The sequence below is a fragment of the Hyperoodon ampullatus genome (genome assembly GCF_949752795.1).
Source record: "Hyperoodon ampullatus genome assembly, chromosome: 10".
In the NCBI taxonomy this organism is placed as follows: domain Eukaryota; kingdom Metazoa; phylum Chordata; class Mammalia; order Artiodactyla; family Ziphiidae; genus Hyperoodon; species Hyperoodon ampullatus.
The window spans coordinates 49,497,398-49,516,457 of record NC_136923.1 but is presented as its reverse complement, the minus strand read 5'-3'; the positions used below and the strand labels follow the sequence as shown (position 1 = coordinate 49,516,457).

Here is a 19,060-nt window from a genome sequence, read left to right as displayed (position 1 = left end):
TGAAGTGTGTAAGATGCTAAGATTTGGGGTGATCCGCCTAGAGGGGTGGGATAGGGAGGGTGGGAGGGAGACACAAGAGGGAGGGGATATGGGGATATACGTATACATGTATAGCTGATTCACTTTGTTGTACAGCAGAAACTAACACAACAATGTAAAGCAATTATACTGCAATAATATGTTTAAAAAAAAGATTTGGGGTGGTCCTAGACCCTCCCCCCTCTTTTGTTATAATTCTTTGGAATGCAAGTTGGAATAAGTCTTGCTGTTTCCAGAGGGTGCTCTCTTTCTCCTGTTGGTCTTGCCTGCTTTGCCCACACCCCCGCCTCCCTCACAGCAGAACTCATTTGGAGAGATTGATGGAGATATTAATGCTTTGGAGACAGTCCCTAGGAATTTTTCTTAATGTAGGAGTCAGATTGACATGCGTGTATATATAAGGATAATTGGGACTAAACAAAGTCTTTTCTTTCTGTAGTTTATGTTCAGAGACACTTTTCCTTGTTTTCTTACACGCAAACTGCCTTTGACACTTTGATCCCTGACCTCACAGAATGCATTAATTTTTGTTTCGTTTATTGTGAAATGCAATCTTTGGATCTTCTAGAAATTCACCGAGATCACTTCTTAAATAGTTTATGGCAGTTAAAAAAAAAAAGACAATAGGGCTTACCTGGTGGCGAAGTGGTTAAGAATCCTCCTGCTAATGCAGGGGACACGGGTTCGAGCCCTGGTCGGGGAAGATCCCACATGCTGTGGAGCAACTAAGCCCGTGTGCCACAACTACTGAGTCTGCGCTCTAGAGCCCGCGAGCCATAACTACTGAAGCCCGTACGCCTAAAGCCATGCTCCGCAACAAGAGAAGCCACCGCAATGAGAAGCCCGCACACCGCAACCCACACAGCCATCAATCAATCAATCAGACAATAAGCTAGACATTAAATACAGAAAGTCCGTCCTTACAAGAGTCAGCATGTGTCATGATAAACACCCGCCTCTGCCCTTTTCGGTCCCTCTAACCCAGAAATACAGTAAAACATGGTAAGCCCACGAGCTTTGCCAAATCCATAAACTAAAATATAACTAATGTACCAGCTAATTAGATGGTAAGTGATTCAAATTTGCAAACTATCAGAATTTGGTCAGAAATAACATAAAATTAAAACACTTAGTGGAGTGGAGTGATGATCCACCAAGTGATACTGTTGTTTAGCTTCTTGCCTGATACCATTTCAGTCTATTGAGAAATGTGCTAGAAGCACAGAAGAGTACCACGCGGGGAGGAATGAAGGTGGTTTGCAGTATAAGGAGCAATGAGATTAACGTCATAGGGTAGGAGGCAGAGTGTGGGCAAGCTGAGGTTTCTCACCACTCTGAGTGTCCTCATTTTCCCGTGAACAGAGAGCAGCCTTGTCAAGGGCCCTTGGGCGGTTTGCTTGAAGGGATGAAGACCAGAGAGGATGGCAGGCAGTGAATTTCTTTGTAGAGTGACCTCAGGGATAGCCAGGCCCTGGAAAGCTCCCCCACCGCCCAGGGCCTGGACATCCTGTTCGACCCCAGGGAGGTCATTTCGGGGTCCTGAGACCTGTGGAGAGGCTCTAAGGGCAATAGCTACCCGACCTGCCTCAAAGGGTGGGTTTTGATGGCTTCTCAGGTGGGCATTGGGAGTTATAAATTGGAAATGTTTTCTACTAAGACAAGGAGAACTCTGAAATGTGGGTTCCTGTGTTGTTTGCAGCACTTACCAGCTCTGGAACTTAAGCAAAGCACTCTCTGATACCCAGGGTTTCTGTACAGAAAATGGAATTCTAAGACACCTCCCCACCTTCCAGGGTTACAGAAGTGGTCAGATGTGGACCATGTAAGTGCTGAATGTTACAGCCTACAAAATCAGTGTGTTTGATGCAAAGACACGAAACACTTTGATTTTTTTTTTTTTTTTTTGTGGTACGTGGGCCTCTCACTGTTGTGGCCTCTCCCGTTGCGGAGCACAGGCTCCGGACACGCAGGCTCAACGGCCATGGCTCACGGGCCCAGCCGCTCCGCGGCATGTGGGATCTTCCCGGACCGGGGCACGGACCCGCGTCCCCTGCATCGCCACCAGGGAAGCCCCACACTTTGATTATTTTAAAATGCAGTATTTTAAGAAAATGCGTCTGTTGGCCAGAGTGGAGCAACCTGATAACAGAAGTGAGTGTGAATGTCCACGAGAAACAGGCGGGGCTAGGCAGAGCGCACACCTCTGCAGGAAGCAGCTGGGCTCCTCACCAGCTGTGCGGGTGCATTTGAGTGTGAAGCTGGGTGTGTCCAGTGCTGGTGGGGAAGGACGCGAGTCTGTGTTCCTGCTTCTGGCTCCCAGAACTGCCCTCCCTCCAGGTGTCTCCTGGCACGTTCGACCCCAGTGCTCCCCAGAGGCTCCCCTCCAGAGCTGACCAAAGGGTCGGTCTCACTTCCTCGCATGTGCCAAGCTCTCACCCACCTCAGGGCCCCTCCCAGTTGCTCCCTCACTTTCTTCAGGTCTCTGCTCAGATGTCACCTCCTCGGAGAGGCCCAGGCCACTTCCTGGCATGTGGGACCATCCTGGTGAGATGGAAATGTTCTATATCTTGCTAAGGGTTTGGTTACAGGAGAGTATATTTGTCAAAGCTCACTAGGTGGTACACTTGAGATTTATGCATTTTTCTGTACGTAAATTTACTTCAGAAGACCGTCAACAAACATTTACTTCTGATTAATGATATAAAACAGTCAAATATCAGCAACTTCATATGGTTTAACCAAATGCTTTGCCCTGAACCTGAAAAGGAGCTCCTGAAGGTGCTCCATGGACCAGTGGCCTCGGCTCACCTGGGGGCTTGTTAGAAATGCAGATTCTCAGGGCCCTGAAGACTGGCCGAGCCAGCTCTCTGGGTGGGGCCCAGCGGTCTGTGATTTAGTAAGGCTTCCACGTGATTCTGAAGGGTCTCATGTTTGATGGGGGCCAGTCGCTGCTCCTTGGGCAAGCAGGTAGCACCTTGAAGCTTAGGGTCTGTTTTGGGTGGAGCAGCACTCCTCGTCTCTGGCTTTTTCTCAGTATGTTCTTTGCTGAGGACTCGAGTCTGTCTGCTGCACCAGATGGACCTGTGACTGTTTACTGCTGCATCCTCAGTGCCCAGCTCAGAGCCTGGTGCATAGTAGGTGCTCAGTAGATATTTGATGGAGGAATGAACAGGTGCATGTGTGGGGCATGCACAACGGATCCATCGTGGCCCGAGGGCCCTGAAGCGGGTATTGGGTACTTGTCTTATCCTCTGCCTGGTTTCCTTTTCTGTCCTTTCCTGCTCTCCCCACATCTGGTGGGTCCCTGGGCCCATTAGCTCCACCTCTACATCGTGAGGTCACCCCCTTCTCCCATCTCCACTGCCGCTGTCCTGGTGCAGGCAGCAGCATCCCTCACCTGATGTTCACTTCCACCCTTGCCTATCTACAGTCTCCACTCGGCAGCCCAGTTATCTTTCCAAACTGTGAGTCAGACCATGCCACTTGCCTGTGTAAGACCCTCTGTCAGCACATCCACTAAAGTCACAGTCATCCCCAAGGTCTATAAGACTCCCAGGGCCTGGCCCCTGTCCCCTCTCTGACCTCAACTCCATCCAGAGCAGCCCCGCGGGCCTCCTTTCTTTCTCTGGACCCTCTAAGCCTTCTTCTCCATTGCCCCTGATATTCCCTCCTGGAGCACTTCCCTCTGTGCCCAGTGTGTTTGGTTCTTTCTCATCCTTTTGGCTGCCCCTGGCCTCCAGGTGAAAACTGTCCTCCCCACTCCCAGATTCTCAGTCCATAACCCAGTGTCTTTCCTTTCCGGCACTTGCTAGGATCCCCATTTGTTTGTATGTTTGTTGGTTGTCTGCCTCTCCCAGGGGCGCTCCCCAGGCTCTCAGAGTTTGCTGATGCCCACCCAGCACAGCATCTGGGCTGGATGGGAGAGAAGGTGGCTTCCTGGCCCCTCTGCACCTCTTGCCTCCTACAGAACCACCTGGCACTGCCGGGCTCTGCTTTGTGACCTCCTGAGCCTGACTCTTCTCCTCTGAACCTCTCTCTGTCCTCTAGGCCTGTGCCCACCGCTGGAAGAACATCTACTACGAAACAGACCACATCCTGCCCCACGGCTTCTGTTACATCATCCCATCCAACCTCCAGGCCCAAGGCAGGACGCTGATCCCTTGCTATGAAGGTGAGCTCTGACTGATCCTCCCTCTCGCTTTCTGACCCCATGTCACACCCCAAACAAGCCCCAACCATCTCCACACCACCATCTGAACACTTCCCCTGGCTTTCCACACTCTAACAGAAGGGCTGCACCATGTCCCCAGATGGCCCCTTGGTGTCCGAGGATCAGGTAATGAGGAAGATGGGAAGGGGCAGCGTTTCCAGGCCCTGTCCAGCCTTGTCCATCTGTGCCACAGACCCCATGGCGCTTCCCAAGCTTTATGAAGTCTCAGACTGAAATTCACCAGCCTCTTGGTTTCCTGACACTGCCAGATGTTGTACAGCCTTGGGAAACTTGCTTTACCTCTCTGGGCCTGTTTCCTCCCCATGAAAATTCAGAGGTTGGCTCAGATGGTCTCCACAGTCCCATGCAGCTCCCAGATGGTCATAACGCTCCCAAGACAACTCCCGGCCATACCCGTGGACAGATGTCCTGAGGCAGGGGGAAGAGAAGGCCCAGGGTTCAGTCACTTCATGACATCCCAAGTCTGGCTTTCCTTCTCATCCGGTCTGCACACTCTGGCAGATGCTGGAGAGTTGGGTGCACCCTCAGCATGGTTTTAAGAGTTCCTTACCAAGGGGCACTTGGGGTTTGGGAAGGAAAATGTTTCCTCAGGCTCCCTACTTAGACGGTTCTAATGCCTGGGCTGGGGACCACTGAGCCTATCATGACTTAGCTCAGTTGAATTTGAGCTTTAAGGATTCAGTGTCATTTACTGCAGTTTTATAGCTTGTGCTCTCAGGGTTTGCTTAGCCTAATTCCAAGTGAGCTAAGTGCTTAGCTGTTTATGTTTTAATTCTCCCCCTAATTTATTTGTTTGGACAGAAGTCTCCACTAGCCCGTGGCCACCTTTCCCTTGGGCCTCCCTGGGTTTTCCCATGTTTCAAATTTTGGCCATTGAAAAGGGGCTCTGGGAAAGGCTGGGTCCCTGCAGGAGGCATGGACCCTCTCCTCTGTGAGGGGGACCCTTTCTTTGATCCCATGTCAGCATCTGATCAGCTCTGGCAGGACCATGCTAGGCAGCTGAATTCTGGCCCTGTTTATCTCTGTACTGCCCCCATCAGAAGAAAAACCTCATTTGAAAAATAGATGATGATGTGATCAGTCGAGAGGAGGAGGGATAGGTCATATAAAGACACAGATGAGGGGCCAGGACCGTGCTGACTGCCCCAGCTGGTTGCTTCCTTTTTTTCCAGGAGGAAAAGTGAAAAGACCCTGGAAGAACTCGTTGGGTAGCTTGTGAGGCTGGGAGGAGTGAGGGAATCAGTAGGGACGTTGGAGGCTGTGGGGATAGAACCCAACTAATTATGCAATAGGACCAGCAGCACTCTGGTTTTCTCAGAAGTTGTCTTGTGAAATAGGACCACATTGCCATCCCTAGTGACTCCCCTGTACACCACCGTAAACGTTAGAGAGCAAAAGATGGCCCTTTGGAGAGGGAGCTGGGGTCACATGTCCATGTGTACCTGTAGCTTACACTTTTAAAGGATCTGTTATCAGGCAGTTGAGGGGGCGGTATCAGCAGTAGAATGGGGTTGGTCTGGGGACTTTATATATTCTTTTTTTTTTTGGCCATGCCATGCGGCATGTGGGGATCTTAGTTCTCCAACCAGGGATCAAACCCTTGCTTCCAGCAGTGAAAGCACGGAGTCTTAATCACTGGAAGTAGTTTGTTTTGGAAGTTATTCCAGGAGACACCAGTGGGGAGCGGGAAAGTGAGAAAAGGAGGGGAAGGCGGCCCATGAGGGGTGTGGTCCCCACGAGTTACCAGCCTGAGCCACTGGGATACAATCTCTGGGCCAGCGTAGGACACACACCTCAGAATTATCTTGCCTGAGGGATGAGGGTATGGGTCTGTATTCACTGGGCATCCTGTCCTGCCACGTTTGTGGGCAGGGAAAGCCCCCATGCAGAGAGATGAAGGTGCTGGCAGGTGGCAGTCAGGCCATGTTACAGAAATGGTAAGGGCTGGGGGGACCTGGGGGGGCCCCCTTGGTGGCGGGGGTTCTGTGTTGCCTTTCTCCTGTTACAGATGAGGATGCTAAGACTCGGCGTTTAAGTAAATTGTCAAAGGTCACTCAAAATCACATGGTGGATAGAGCTGGGTTTTGAATTTTCATTTGTCTGACCTCAGCAAATCATTTTGTCCCCTGGTGGTTAGTGGGGATTTGTTTTGTGTTTTGGTGTTTCTGGTTTAAATGAGATTTAAATAGGAGCCAGTTGTTCACCCTCTCAAAATAAGAGAGGGTGACTGAACTGTCCCAAAGGTCCAATCATGAGGGAGGGGAACATGAACATTTTGGGTGTTGGTGTTCTCAAGAGCACCTGCCTGTTTTCTTTGCTGGCAGCTCTGGCCTGACCTTGGCGGGAACGTGCAAGCCTCCGTGAGCCAAGGAGGGCACCACGGGGCCAGGTAGCAGGTTGAGTCATGTCTGCTCCACATGTCTGTCACTCACAGTAGAGTGTGAGCTCCGAGCCCACCCCTCTGGTGCTTTGGACTGTTGCCTGAACGTGTTCCCTGTAGCTCACTGGTCCCAGCAGAGAGACGTGTGGAACAGACCCAAACCCTAAAGCTGCAGCCAGAGCCCAGCTAGGTCATCCAAACCCTAGATGACCTGTAGATGTGCATGGGAGAAATAAATGCTTGTCATTGTTTGCAAGGAGATTTCCTGGTTGTTACGGAGTAAGAGCTGACTGACACAGGCTCATCACAGGAACCCACATTCCTCATGCAACAGTGGCTGTGGGATGGGCTTCGGCCTCTAGAATCACTCTTTTCTATGGCTGTTCCTTGACTTAATGATGGCCAGCTGCAGCCAGCAAGGAAAGTAGCAAAGTGGTCGTGCCCTGCCCAGTCCTTCTTCCCCACAGGCGCCCACACTTCTGTATCCTAACTCATTCAGTGCCCAGGGAGGATTATGGGGTGGGGCCGGGATGGGGAGCACTGGGGTATAAGCTGCCCCTTAGAACAATGGGGGACTGAACGGACCGCCTCTGTAGTTCTTGGTCCTGTAAGAGGCGAGGTGTGGCAGATGCTCAGATTTCTCTAGAAGAGGGACTGGCTGGTGGGGGATGCAGGCCACAGGGCCCTTGCCTGTGCTCTTGCTTTGGGATCTCCATCTCCCTGTTTGGTGGTCTAAACTAAACCTATTTAAGCTCTTAAGGCAACCATTATTTTCTCTTAATGTGGAAAAACTCAGTAATGCTGGCTGTCTGTTCTACTTGGGGGATCATGTGGTAGTGAAGTACAACAGAAGTATTTTGCAGTTTGACCAGACCTTTCAGATAGCACCCAGCCTGGCCTCTTTCTCTTTAATGACATCCAGAGATGTGGGGTGGCCTGCTCAGGCTGAGTTTTAACTTCCGTTCTGTTATTCACATGCTGCACAATCAAGAGGCCAAGTAGAGTGGCGGCTAAGAGCACAGACTCTGGGCCTAGACCGTCAGAGTTCCAGTCCTGGCTCTGCCACTTGTTTTTTGTTTGTTTGTTTTGCCATACGCGGGCCCCTCACTGTTGTGGAGCACAGGCTCCGGACACGCAGGCTCAGCGGCCATGGCTCATGGGCCCAGCTGCTCCGCAGCATGTGGGATCTTCCCGGACTGGGGCACGAACCTGTGTCCCCTGCATCGGCAGGCGGACTCTCAACCACTGCGCCACCAGGGAAGCCCTCTGCCACTTGTTAATGCTGTGACTTCAGATGAGTGACTTAACCTCTTGTGCCTAACCTACCTCACGGGGCTGTGGAGAGGATTAAGTTAAAGCTTGTAAGTTCTTAGAGCAATGGCTGGCATATGCATATATATATATATAAATACTACAGTTGACCCTCCGCATCCATCTGCAAATTTTGGTATCTGCAGGCATCCTGGAACCAAGCCCTCATGGATACTGAGGGAAGATTGTATATGCTAATAAGCACATAAATGTTAATATACCATATTATGTGCTAATGTACTGTCAGCCAAGCAAGTGTTTGTTAATTACTATAGGGCAACTAATTTGTCTACCAGGGGTAGAGTCCACTCAGTTTTATTAAGTACCTGTTAGACCGTGTGCTAAGTGCCTGATAGATAAAGCCCAAGAAATTCCCCATCTACAGGGGAAAACAGAGCGGGAACATGATGCTTCCAAAGTGGCAGAGCTGAGTGGGGAGAGAATTCTATGCCCGTGTGCGTGGCCTGGAACCTCTGCAAGGACCCAGGCTGCATCCACGTTCAAGGTGGCATTAAGGCAGGATTATTTCATTTTACAACTGGAAAAACGGAGACCCGCCTAGAGTCTAGCCTAGCCTGTTGGGGCCCATGGAAAACACAAATGGTGGGTGCTGGGCAGGGGAGGATGGACACTTCCTCTGCAAGAGTGGAAAGACCCCAGGGTGGGGCTGGGTGTGGCCCGATCTTCCAGGCTTCTGCCTCCATGGCCTCAACCCTGTGGCTGGACCCTGAGTGGGGATGGACACCATGATGCCTCCATTACATTTACCTCTGAGGGTTATTGTGAGAAGCTCATGAGAAAACGCAGGTGAAAGTGTTCAGAAAGACCACACACTGTTCTCTAATTGTGGCCTGATTGTGGGTCTCAGTGAGGGTCAGCCGTGCTCTCTCCAGAATGTTGGGAGGTTGGTTTAATTGAGGAGAGCCTCCAAGTGTGGGCACCTGTCCACAATGTCTCAAACTTTTCACTTCTTAAAAAGTCCATCTTTGGGGCTTCCCTGGTGGCACAGTGGTTGAGAGTCTGCCTGCCGATGCAGGGGACACGGGTTCGTGCCCCGGTCTGGGAAGATCCCACATGCCGCGGAGCGGCTGGGCCCGTGAGCCATGGCCGTTGAGCCTGCGTGTCCGAAGCCTGTGCTCCGCAACGGGGAGAGGCCACAACAGTGAGAGGCCCGCGTACCGCAAAAAAAAAAAAAAAAGTCCGTCTTTGGTTTGGCACAAGGACATTTTTCTCCTGGCTTTTCGGGTGCTTCCTGTTTCTGGTTGGTGGGAAATGCTATCAGAATATCCTGTTTGGAAGCAGGAAATGTAGAGGGAATGGGAAACAAAAATGAATTTAGGACACAAAGTAAAATAAACGGATGGCGTGTACCCCTAAGTCAAACCGTTTATTTGATAGGAGAATATCGTCATTACTACCATATGGGGTTTGGTTTATATCAGAATGTGTGAGAAAATGAGAAGTTTAGTGGGGTGACAGATGGGCAAAACTCTTCATAAATTAAAGAGCATGCACTGTAAAACATTAGTTGCTATTAACCAAGTTATGGTTTTACCGAGTCCAAGCTCGCTCTGCTCGCCGCACGACAGGCCAATGAATTGGAGATGAGGTGTTGAGGCAAGGAATACGACTTTATTCGGAAAGCTGGCAGACTGAGACGATGGCAGACTAGTGTCTCCGATAAATCATCTTATCGGGGTTTGGATGCCAGTTTCTTTTATAGCACAGAGAGGGGGAGGAGATGAGGCAGTAAAGTAAAAAATACCATAAGTTTTGCAAATATCTCCTGGAATGGCCAGCCTCCGGTGAAGGGATGTGTTAATTTCTTCTTTCTTGCAGCCATCCACAGGTGGGCAGGGTCAGATGGTCTCCCTGTGAGCTGAACAGGAGCACTTTAACATTCAGGCAGAGGGGGCAGGGTTCCCTGAGGCAGGCCATTCTGTATGATTATAATAACAAAAGCAACGAAAAGCAAAGGTTAAAGGCAAAGAAACAGATCGAACTTAGAAACCCATTTAATTCTTTCCTGTTACAATGGGATTTTAGGACTCCCCGAAGTGAAGTCAGTGCATTGATAAAATCAAGCGCAGAGATTTCTTTCATCCTTTGCCCTCGAGTCCACTGAGGGAAGAAGCCAGAGCTTGGCAGGAGGGGGGTTATAAACAGGTCATCTTTTTATTCTCACTAATGTAGAATAATCTGGGAGCAGCTCAGCTAAATTAACAAAAAGTATTACAAATAAAACACTGATAAATGCAATTGGGTACCATTGTATATTAGATCTAATTTCAGAATCTGGCTTTACCACTCACTCATTCCTATGATTGAACCCATAGCTCCTACTTCCTGATTGGGTGACTTTGGGTAGACGGCCCCCCGCCCCGCCCCCAGCCTTGAACCTCAGTGCCCTCCTCTGTAAAATGGAGGGATTAATCCCTACTTAAGAGGTATTTGGGACTTCCCTGGTGGTCCAGTGGTTAGGAATCGGTACTTTCACCGCGGTGGCCTGGGTTCAATCCCTGATGGGGAACTAAGATCCCACAAGACACGCAGCATGGCCAAAAAAAAAAAAGAGAGAGAGAGAGAGAGAGGTATTTGAAGTATATAATGTGCCTAACACAGCTCCTAGCTCAGGGTGAGTACTCAATAAAAGGGAATTTTCTAATTAACTTTTAAAATGGTATCATAGTGTCCTTAAACCTTCTCTGAAGACGACCAGCGATCCTGCTTTAATGAATAATGGAGGGTGGAAAGCTGGGTATTGCTAACCTGATTTTAAGACTCCTTGAAAAGATTATAATTTTAAAAATTCCTTTGAAGATTATATTTGCACAATTTATTTTCTTAGTAAGCTCTCTTTATGTAGATGATCTGAAGTTTAATTCATGCCATGTTTAAATATTCTCAAGTTTGGAATTGCTGGGGTCTTAATTTATCAAATTTTACTGTGCTTTAAAATTGTCCTATTGATTCCAAAGATTTCTGTACCATTTTCTTCGTTATCAGGGGGTGGCCAGGCCTTTAATTCCTAATTGCTTTTGCATCTCTCAAGACAGAGATCATTTCTGGAGAAGGAAATAGATTCCCCTATTTAGATGAGAAGATTCCTCTTCCCCCTTCTAATGTTGAAGGCTGTGGCTCCACAGGGGATACAAATCAATCAAGATTCATTTACAAATGAAAAGCAGTTGAGGTTTTGTTTTGTTGTGTTCTTGTTTTGGAGAGAACCATAAAAGGCTAAGTTAATCCATTTAAAAATTCAAGAACAAGCCCCATAAATTTTTATTAAATAAAGAGCTCTACATTTACATAGGATTTTATGGTTTCCAAAGAGCTTTCATAAACATTATCTCATTTAAGTAAATACAGCAAATTAAAAAAAGCAGATGCAGTTCTGTAGTATGCCCAATTAATGTGGAGGGGGACCCTGAGAGGGAGGGTGGCTGGAGGGGACAGCCAGGGCCAAGCCTCTGGCAATGGCTCTTGGAGCTCAGGGAAGACCCATCAAGCTTTCCCTTTGGTGCTAAGAATTCTTATCTTGGGCATAAATATATTCTACACTTCAAACATGTTTTCATACATTGTGTGGAATTATTGACTACTTAAACTATGTCATCTAATAGTTTCCTTATGGATATTCAAATGTTATGAATCTCCTCTTCTAAAATTACATATCTGTGTGATGGATGTCTTAGGTTTCGTTTCTTTTAGAGACACTAACAGATTCAGAGTCACCAAATATTTATCAAGCACCTACTGGGTTCCAGGTGTTGTTCTAGGTACTTAACATTTATGATCTTACTGAGTAATCACATCATGGGGGGGGTTAAGTATTCTTATCCCCATTGTACAGATGAGAAAACTGAAGCTTAGGGAGGTTGATGAAGGTCACAGGCTTATTAAGCAGAAGAAGGGTGGTGGCTTTTAAGTTCAGAACACGTTTCTTTTTTTTTTTCCATTTAGGCTGTGGTCCTTGTAACTGACGGTTGTTTTATATATTTAAATGCCCCTTTTATCACTAGATATCTGTCTGCCTGATTTCATTGTCCTCCGAATTGTTTTTTTTGTTGTTCTTTTTGCATTACACGGGCCTCTCACTGTTGTGGCCTCTCCCGTTGCGGGGCACAGGCTCAGTAGCCATGGCTCACGGGCCCAGCCGCTCCGCGGCATGTGGGATCTTCCTGGACTGGGGCACAAACCCGTGTCCCCTGCATCGGCAGGCGGACTCTCAACCACTGCGCCACCAGGGAAGCCCTGTTGTTGTTTTTTAATTGAAGTATAGTTGATTTACAATGTTGTGTTAGTTTCAGGTTACAGCAAAGTGATGTATACATATATATATATAAAGTGATATATATAAAATATATATATTATATATATAAAATATATATAATATATATATAATATATATATTCTTTTTCACATTCTTTTCCCTTAAAGGTTGTTACAAAATATTCAGTATAGTTTCCTGTGCTAATACAGTAGGTCCTTGTTGGTTATCTCTTTTATATATAGTAGTGTGTGTATGTTAATCCCAAACTCCTAATTTATCCCTCCCCACCTCTTCCCCTTTGGTAAATTTGTTTCTATGTCTCTGGGTCTGTTTCTGTTTTGTATATAAGTTCTTAAGTATAATCAAATTGTTTAATTATCAGTTGGTTAGTATTCACTCAGAAATTGAGCAAAAATTCAGACATTAAGACTGGAAAGCTATTTTTTTCCTCTGATATTTTATTTCATGGCTAAGCTAAGGAACTCTGGAAAGATAATTTTAAAATTGATCTGTTAGAAAGACTAGCTTTGAAAGATGAAACTTTCTCAAATGGTTAAAAGGAAGAGAGCTCAGTACGAATAATATATGTTACACTGTATGTAAATCTTGATCTTTCCATGGGTTGGTTTTATCCCGCCAGTATTTTGGGAAGAGTGCAGGAAGCGACTCCACCCAGCCTAATTCTTGAATGAATTAAATTCATTAGTGTACGTTCCATGCATTGAGTTGTGGGTTATGAGCATTTGGAAACCAGTATCTTTTCCTCTCTCAATTGCCTGCTGTTTAGACAGGGTTTAGTAAAACCAGCAGCTCAACCAAGGAAAATACTACCATTTTTAGACTGGAGGAGCCATGCAACTTAATGAATCAAAGTGTGTGACGCAGGCCACATAATTCAGACCCACCCACGGCAGAAAGACAGAGCTTTCCAAGGGAAAGCTCCTCCAAGGGATGTCTGGGCCCCCTCGTTCCACCACGTCTTGCTTCCCTGATTCAGTTGCCCCACATTTAACAGAGTCAGGTTTGTTACAGCATCCATGAGCTGCTGTCGTGCCAAGCCCCGTTCTCCCTTGCTGCTTCGAGGTGGGTAAACGTTTTGTTCCACAGCGGAGAGGGAGGAAACTGGCGTGTTGTGGTCCTCTCTCCCTGGCCACGTCCTCGGGGCCTTTGGAGACTGAATGGAAGTGCCCAGGAGTGGCCCGGTGCCTCCGTGTGTGCAGGAGCAGTTCTTCTTGAGAACATAGGAGGCTGGAGGTCCTGCCCCAGCCCTCCGCCCTCTACTTCCTGGACCTCTCCACAGAGGGAGGGTGTGTGACCTGGGGATGCTGTGATGGGACAGCCCCCTTGTCTCCACACTCACGCCCCTTCTCATAGCTCTGTGGTAGAGGCTCTCCTGCCTTCTCCAGTATGGGCAAGCAAAATCGAGCTTTCTAGCATACGGGAATGATAGATTGCCCTATGTATATATTTTTTTTTGAAGAAGAAAGGCCTGTACTTTAGAACTGGATTAGAGAGAAACTACAACCTGCCCTTTATATATATATATGTATATACACACACACATATATATATACATACATACATATAAAATGTATAAAATATTTTAAAATATATATTTGTATATATTTATATATTTATATATATATATATATATATATGGTTTTGTTTTTTTTTTTTGCAGGAGGTATCAGGTTAAAATAACAGTGGCGTCCTTAACTCATGGAAGTAGCACTCAACAGAGTGAAAACAACTGAAGCATGCTGTGGTCCAGGATCCAGTGTATCTGGCCAGCATCTCTTGGGCAGCCCCCCTAGCCCAGGCCTGGACCCTAAGGGCCACCACTGCACCCTGAGGTGCCAGTTTACCTGTTGTGTGGCCTTGTTCACTTTACAAAGTCTTTCTTAGATCATTTCTCACTTAATTAGGATTTTTGAGTATCTGGTAGGCCAGCACAATGTGGGTGTTTGATTTCTACTGGAAAGGAGCAGGCCAGGCACAGAACTTGACTTGGGGTTTGGGTGGCTGTGCTTGCACAGTGGTGCTGAGTCTTAAGACGTGGTTGATCAGGAATAGCTTTGAAGTGTTCTGTGAAGCCTGCTCACGTCACTTCTTCACAGGTGTTTGGCTTTTAGAAGAAGAGCACTTTGTACCAGGAGGGCCAGGCTTGGACACAGGCTCAGTGTCTCCCAGCGTGGGCCGTCCCACCTGTGTCCTCAGATCTTTGAGGACAGTCCGTGAAGGATCATGCCAGGGGGTGGGCAGGGATTGAAGAACCGGTTCTGAATATTCTGTGCAGTTTCTCTTGAGGCCCAAGAGGGAGATGTAATTGCCCAAGGCAGATTCAGTCAACCTAGGTTCGGAAAGCCCAGAAAAATCCATCCTGCGTGTCCTTGCCGTGCTCCAGTCACACCTACTTCCATCCTTAGGCCTCTGGGGTCAGTGACGCCACCGATTGGAGAAGCAGGATTCCTGGTACCCAGGACACAACTCCTCTTCAAGCAAGGCTGGGGTGGAGGTCACAGAGCCTGATGGACTGGAGGACAGAGGGTAGGGCTGGGAGGTCAGGGGGCACAGAGGTCCAAGGCGAGCAAGTTGGAGAGTCCAGGTGCTCAGTGGCTGAAAGAATGTGCCAGATCCTCTTGCATCTCCGCCTGGGGCCTCGGGTCTGGGCACGGACAGCAGCGCGCACACCTTCCCTCAGCAAAGCCTCACCTGCACACACTGTATCTTACACTGGGCTGGTGTTGGGGGTACTGAGATGGGTGAACTCATCTCGGTGTTGAATAAACTATGTGATAAACAAACACATTTTGAGATGGGGAGAGGGTATCACTTACCTTTACCTACAAGGTCACCTGGGCACAGAAGCTGAGGAGGGGTTCTGGAAGGCTGTGGAATGTGAAATGTCAGATAAACATACCAGTGGAGCCTTCCTAGACTGGAGTTGCCACAGCTGCCCCCCAAAGTGTGTGGTGCTGTGGGGAGCAAGGAGGCATAGGACTGGATCCTGTTCCAGGTTGAAGGGGTTAATCAGAGTACAGGCATTTCTGGGCAGTCAGAACATGGTCTGTCCTCTCAGGAGCCATGGGTGCTAGTCAGGAGCCCCACGTGGTTTGATTCCTTGCTGTAGAGCAAGCTGAGAAGGCAGGTATAGAGCCTGGGGTTTCAGGAATGTCGGAGCTGGTGAGATGGTGACTGCTTCCTGTGTGTGAGGCCCACAGACCTTGGAAGAGGCCATCCCAGCTTGGGGAGCTGGGCTGACCTCTGAACGGTGCCACAATGCCGGCTGAGGCAGGGGTGCTGGTCAAAGGGCTTCCCCTGCGGCCCTTTGGCCTGGGGTGGGGTTGGGACCCTCCCAGCTCCCAGAATGGCTGTGGTCACCTCAGGAGCCCGGGGCCTGCTCCTGGCTCAGCGCTCGCCAGCAGAGTGTGGGGATGGGGTAGAGAAAGACAAGTTTTCCTGTCTAGTTTTGGAGCCCCTGTCACAAAAGAGACCTTGAGACTGTTTTCTTTAAAACATGAAAGATTCCCACATAATTCCTATTCATGTCCTAAACTTACGAGGCTGAACTCGTGTGTCCTGCACTGTAGTTTCCTTCAGCTCGTGGGGGCTGAATTTCCTTTCTGTGTTTCATTTGTCTGAGACTTACATTCGGGTGAGTGGGTGGATATGCTTTTTGCCGGACCTTCCACATTTAATATGACTGTTCCGGTTGGGACATTTTGACCCTTTTTGCCATTGTGCTATTTGATATAGGATTTATTAGTTTTTATGGTTTCTTGCCATCGTACAATTTGATGCAGGATCTCTTTATGACTTTGCATAAGTCCCGCTCCCAGCCTTGGTGCAAGATTTTGCAGAGAAGTGTGTTCTACTGTCACTGGGTTGCTTTCTGGCAGGGCTGTGAGTTCTCTTTGTAATAACAGGACAAGGTAGGAGGAACTGAGTTAGCCCTCCCCTGGAAGAGGAGTAACTCCATTGACATTCTGTTGTAATTTAGCAGTTGGTTAATGGCCACTTACTGGAGAATGTTACCAGGCTCTGCAGTGAGTGTTGTTAGAAAATGAATTCCTCTGTGTATTTCCCCAGGGCCCTTCTGCTTCTCCTACAGGACATAACTCTGGAACCACAGGAAGTGGCACTGTGTTGCAATCACAGCTTCACTGTTCCTTTGTATTATTTATTTTGTGTTTCAGAATTAAGTATATTGCTTTTAATGGAACCAGAGACTTGTCAGGAGCCCAGGGGGTGACATGGGGGTCACTGGGTCATTTTACTGGGTCTCTTGGACCTGAAGGTGCCCGGGGCAGCCGTGAGCCTCTGTCCAGCAATGTCAGTTTCACATGTAATTAGAGTCACCTAAGCTGAACATCACCCCATCTCCATGCCTTTACCCATGTCATTATTTCACATGGCTTGTCACCTTCTGGGTTTTGTGTAATCACTCACTGCAAAACCTTTGATCAGCCACAGAGGTGAAAGAATGTGAATTTCCGAGTCTGCCGAAATTGGATAGAATTCTGGCTTTGTGACCTCGGACGAATCACTTGAACTTTCTGAGCCTCAGGGGTTTTACCTGTTAACAAATGGTGATGCGGGCTCCCAGGGATGAGGGATTGATGAAATGGTGAGTGGGCACAGCTGACACAGTGCCCAGAACATGCTAAGCTTAAAATGCCAACTGAAAAATGAAACAGTAGCAACAGAGTTCCCGTTTGTTGGGTTGGAGTATTAGGAGCTGAGGGACAGGTGGGGGAAGAGAACGTATCCAGTTGTTTTCTTTTGGATCCATTTGTGGAGGGAAAAAGAGATCTCCCCTTTTCCTTCCACACAAGGAAGACAAGAGGTGTCAGTGATGGTGTCACCGTGCTGTGGGGCTGGTACGGCAGAGTCCCCTCTTCCCTCAGCCCCTGGGCTCTGAGGGCTGGTTTCTGGTCGCACGGTGGAAAGCATATTGCCTTCAGCTGTATGGAGTGTCTTTTTGGGAGGCTTGGTCGTCTCCCAGGGGACTCCACACTGGGATGGCCACATCATTCCATCTCTGTGTCGTGTTTTCAGTTCTTTCTTCCTCCTGGGGCTCCCGTCCTTTCTGAAGTGAATGAGATAATTGTCACCGGCCTCCCACTTAATTACCATGGCTGCTGCTTCTCCTTTCCCACATGCAAAGAGGAAGCCCATCAGGGCACTTGGCAGCCTCACTACCTGATGGCACCAGAGCCTGGATTTTTGAGGTCTGGTGGATTCCTGAGACTTTTCTCTGCGCCCCAGTCTGGATGGCGTCCCTGGGCCGGGCCTGCGGCCGCACTCAATAACATGCCCAGCATGCTCAGGCGCTCCACACACGACTGGCACACACTGATGAGGCTGTGGTTTGCTTCTCTTCCCTCCCCTCCCCCTCTAGAGTATAAGAAGAAGTATGGAGAGGAACACGGCTCCTGCCAGGCTGGGATAGCGGGCTTCTTCACTGAGGTGGGTATCACTCTTTGGGCCTTTCTCTTCTCTCATGGGTGTTCATTTCCTGCATGGCTTCCCATCATATGGTAGATTAAAGTCCAAACTCTGTGTCTCGGCCCATGGGCCTGACTTTCTCCTTCACTCATTAGAGGACAACCCAGAGCTGTGGGAGGGGATGGGACAGTGAGGGGGAGAAAAGGCCTATGACACCCACTGGTTTCAGCTGCTGCTGGACCATGCCAGATCCTTACTACTAGCATCATTATTACAGAGGTCCCCACGTGTGGTGTTTTGTGCACAAGTGCACATATCTGTAGGTGAGCTGCACAGTAGAGGAACTGCTGTGTCAGAAGCTCTTCAAAATGTGAATTTTGACACATGCTGGCAAATTGCACTCCAGAAACATTTACCAGTTGACACTCCCCCCAGTTGTGTGTCATTGTTCCTACATCCTCTAACCAACACTTAAAAATTTTTGTCATTAAAAAATGACAGTGTGTTTTATTTTATTTTATTTTTTTTTTCGGGTATGCGGGCCTCTCACTGACGTGGCCTCTCCCATTGCGGAGCACAGGCTCCAGACACGCAGGCTCAGCGGCCATGGCTCACGGGCCCAGCCGCTCCACAGCATGTGGGATCCTCCCAGACTGGGGCACGAACCCGTGTCCCCTGCATCGGCAGGCGGACTCCCAACCACTGCGCCACCAGGGGAGCCCTGACATTGTGTTTTAATGGCCCTTTACCTAATTATTAGTGTAGTTGAGTATCCTTTTCAAATATTGGCTATTTGTGTTTATTTTTTCTGGAAATTGCCTGTTTATGTTCTTTGCCCATTATTATGTTATTTTTTAACTGTCGTTTTACTGATTTTTAGGATCTTGTATTTTCAATAGTAATCTCATATCTCTTGAATGTGTTACAATATTTTTCACCAATCTTTTACCTGATTTTTAACTTTGCTTAATGGTGTCTTTACTATATGGGCATTGAACATTCATATTTGGTCAAATCTGTCGGTCTTTTTCTTTCTGGATTCTAGACCTCTCTGTTAGGAAGGTCATCCCCATCCTAAGAGTATGAAATATTCACGTTTATTTTATTCTGCCACTTTTATAGGTTAAAAAATATTTAAATCTTTAATCCATCTTAGATTTATGCGTTCAGACATTATACGGGAGAAATGAACTTCATTGTTTTCCTAAATGTGTGGTTGGTTGTTCTTTTTTTTTTTAAATAAATTTTTAAATTTAATTTTATTTTTTTTTGGCTGCATTGGGTCTTTGTTAATGTGCGTGGGCTTTCTCTAGTGGCAGCGAGCTGGGGCTACTCTTTGTTATGGTGCGCGGGCTTCTCATTGCGGTGGCTTCTCTTG

The 19,060-nt window shown here is 47.9% G+C and overlaps 1 protein-coding gene across 1 annotated transcript in view; it reads left to right on the top strand.

Annotated features, from left to right (window-relative positions):
• ITGA9 (integrin subunit alpha 9) overlaps positions 1-19,060 on the top strand; it is a 353,562-nt gene that overhangs the window by 25,330 nt on the left and 309,172 nt on the right. The window contains exons 4-5 of the mRNA XM_079713622.1: positions 4,087-4,210; positions 17,636-17,703. Of these exons, the coding sequence (XP_079569748.1) occupies positions 4,087-4,210; positions 17,636-17,703 (192 nt within the window). The remainder of the gene's footprint in view (positions 1-4,086; positions 4,211-17,635; positions 17,704-19,060) is intronic.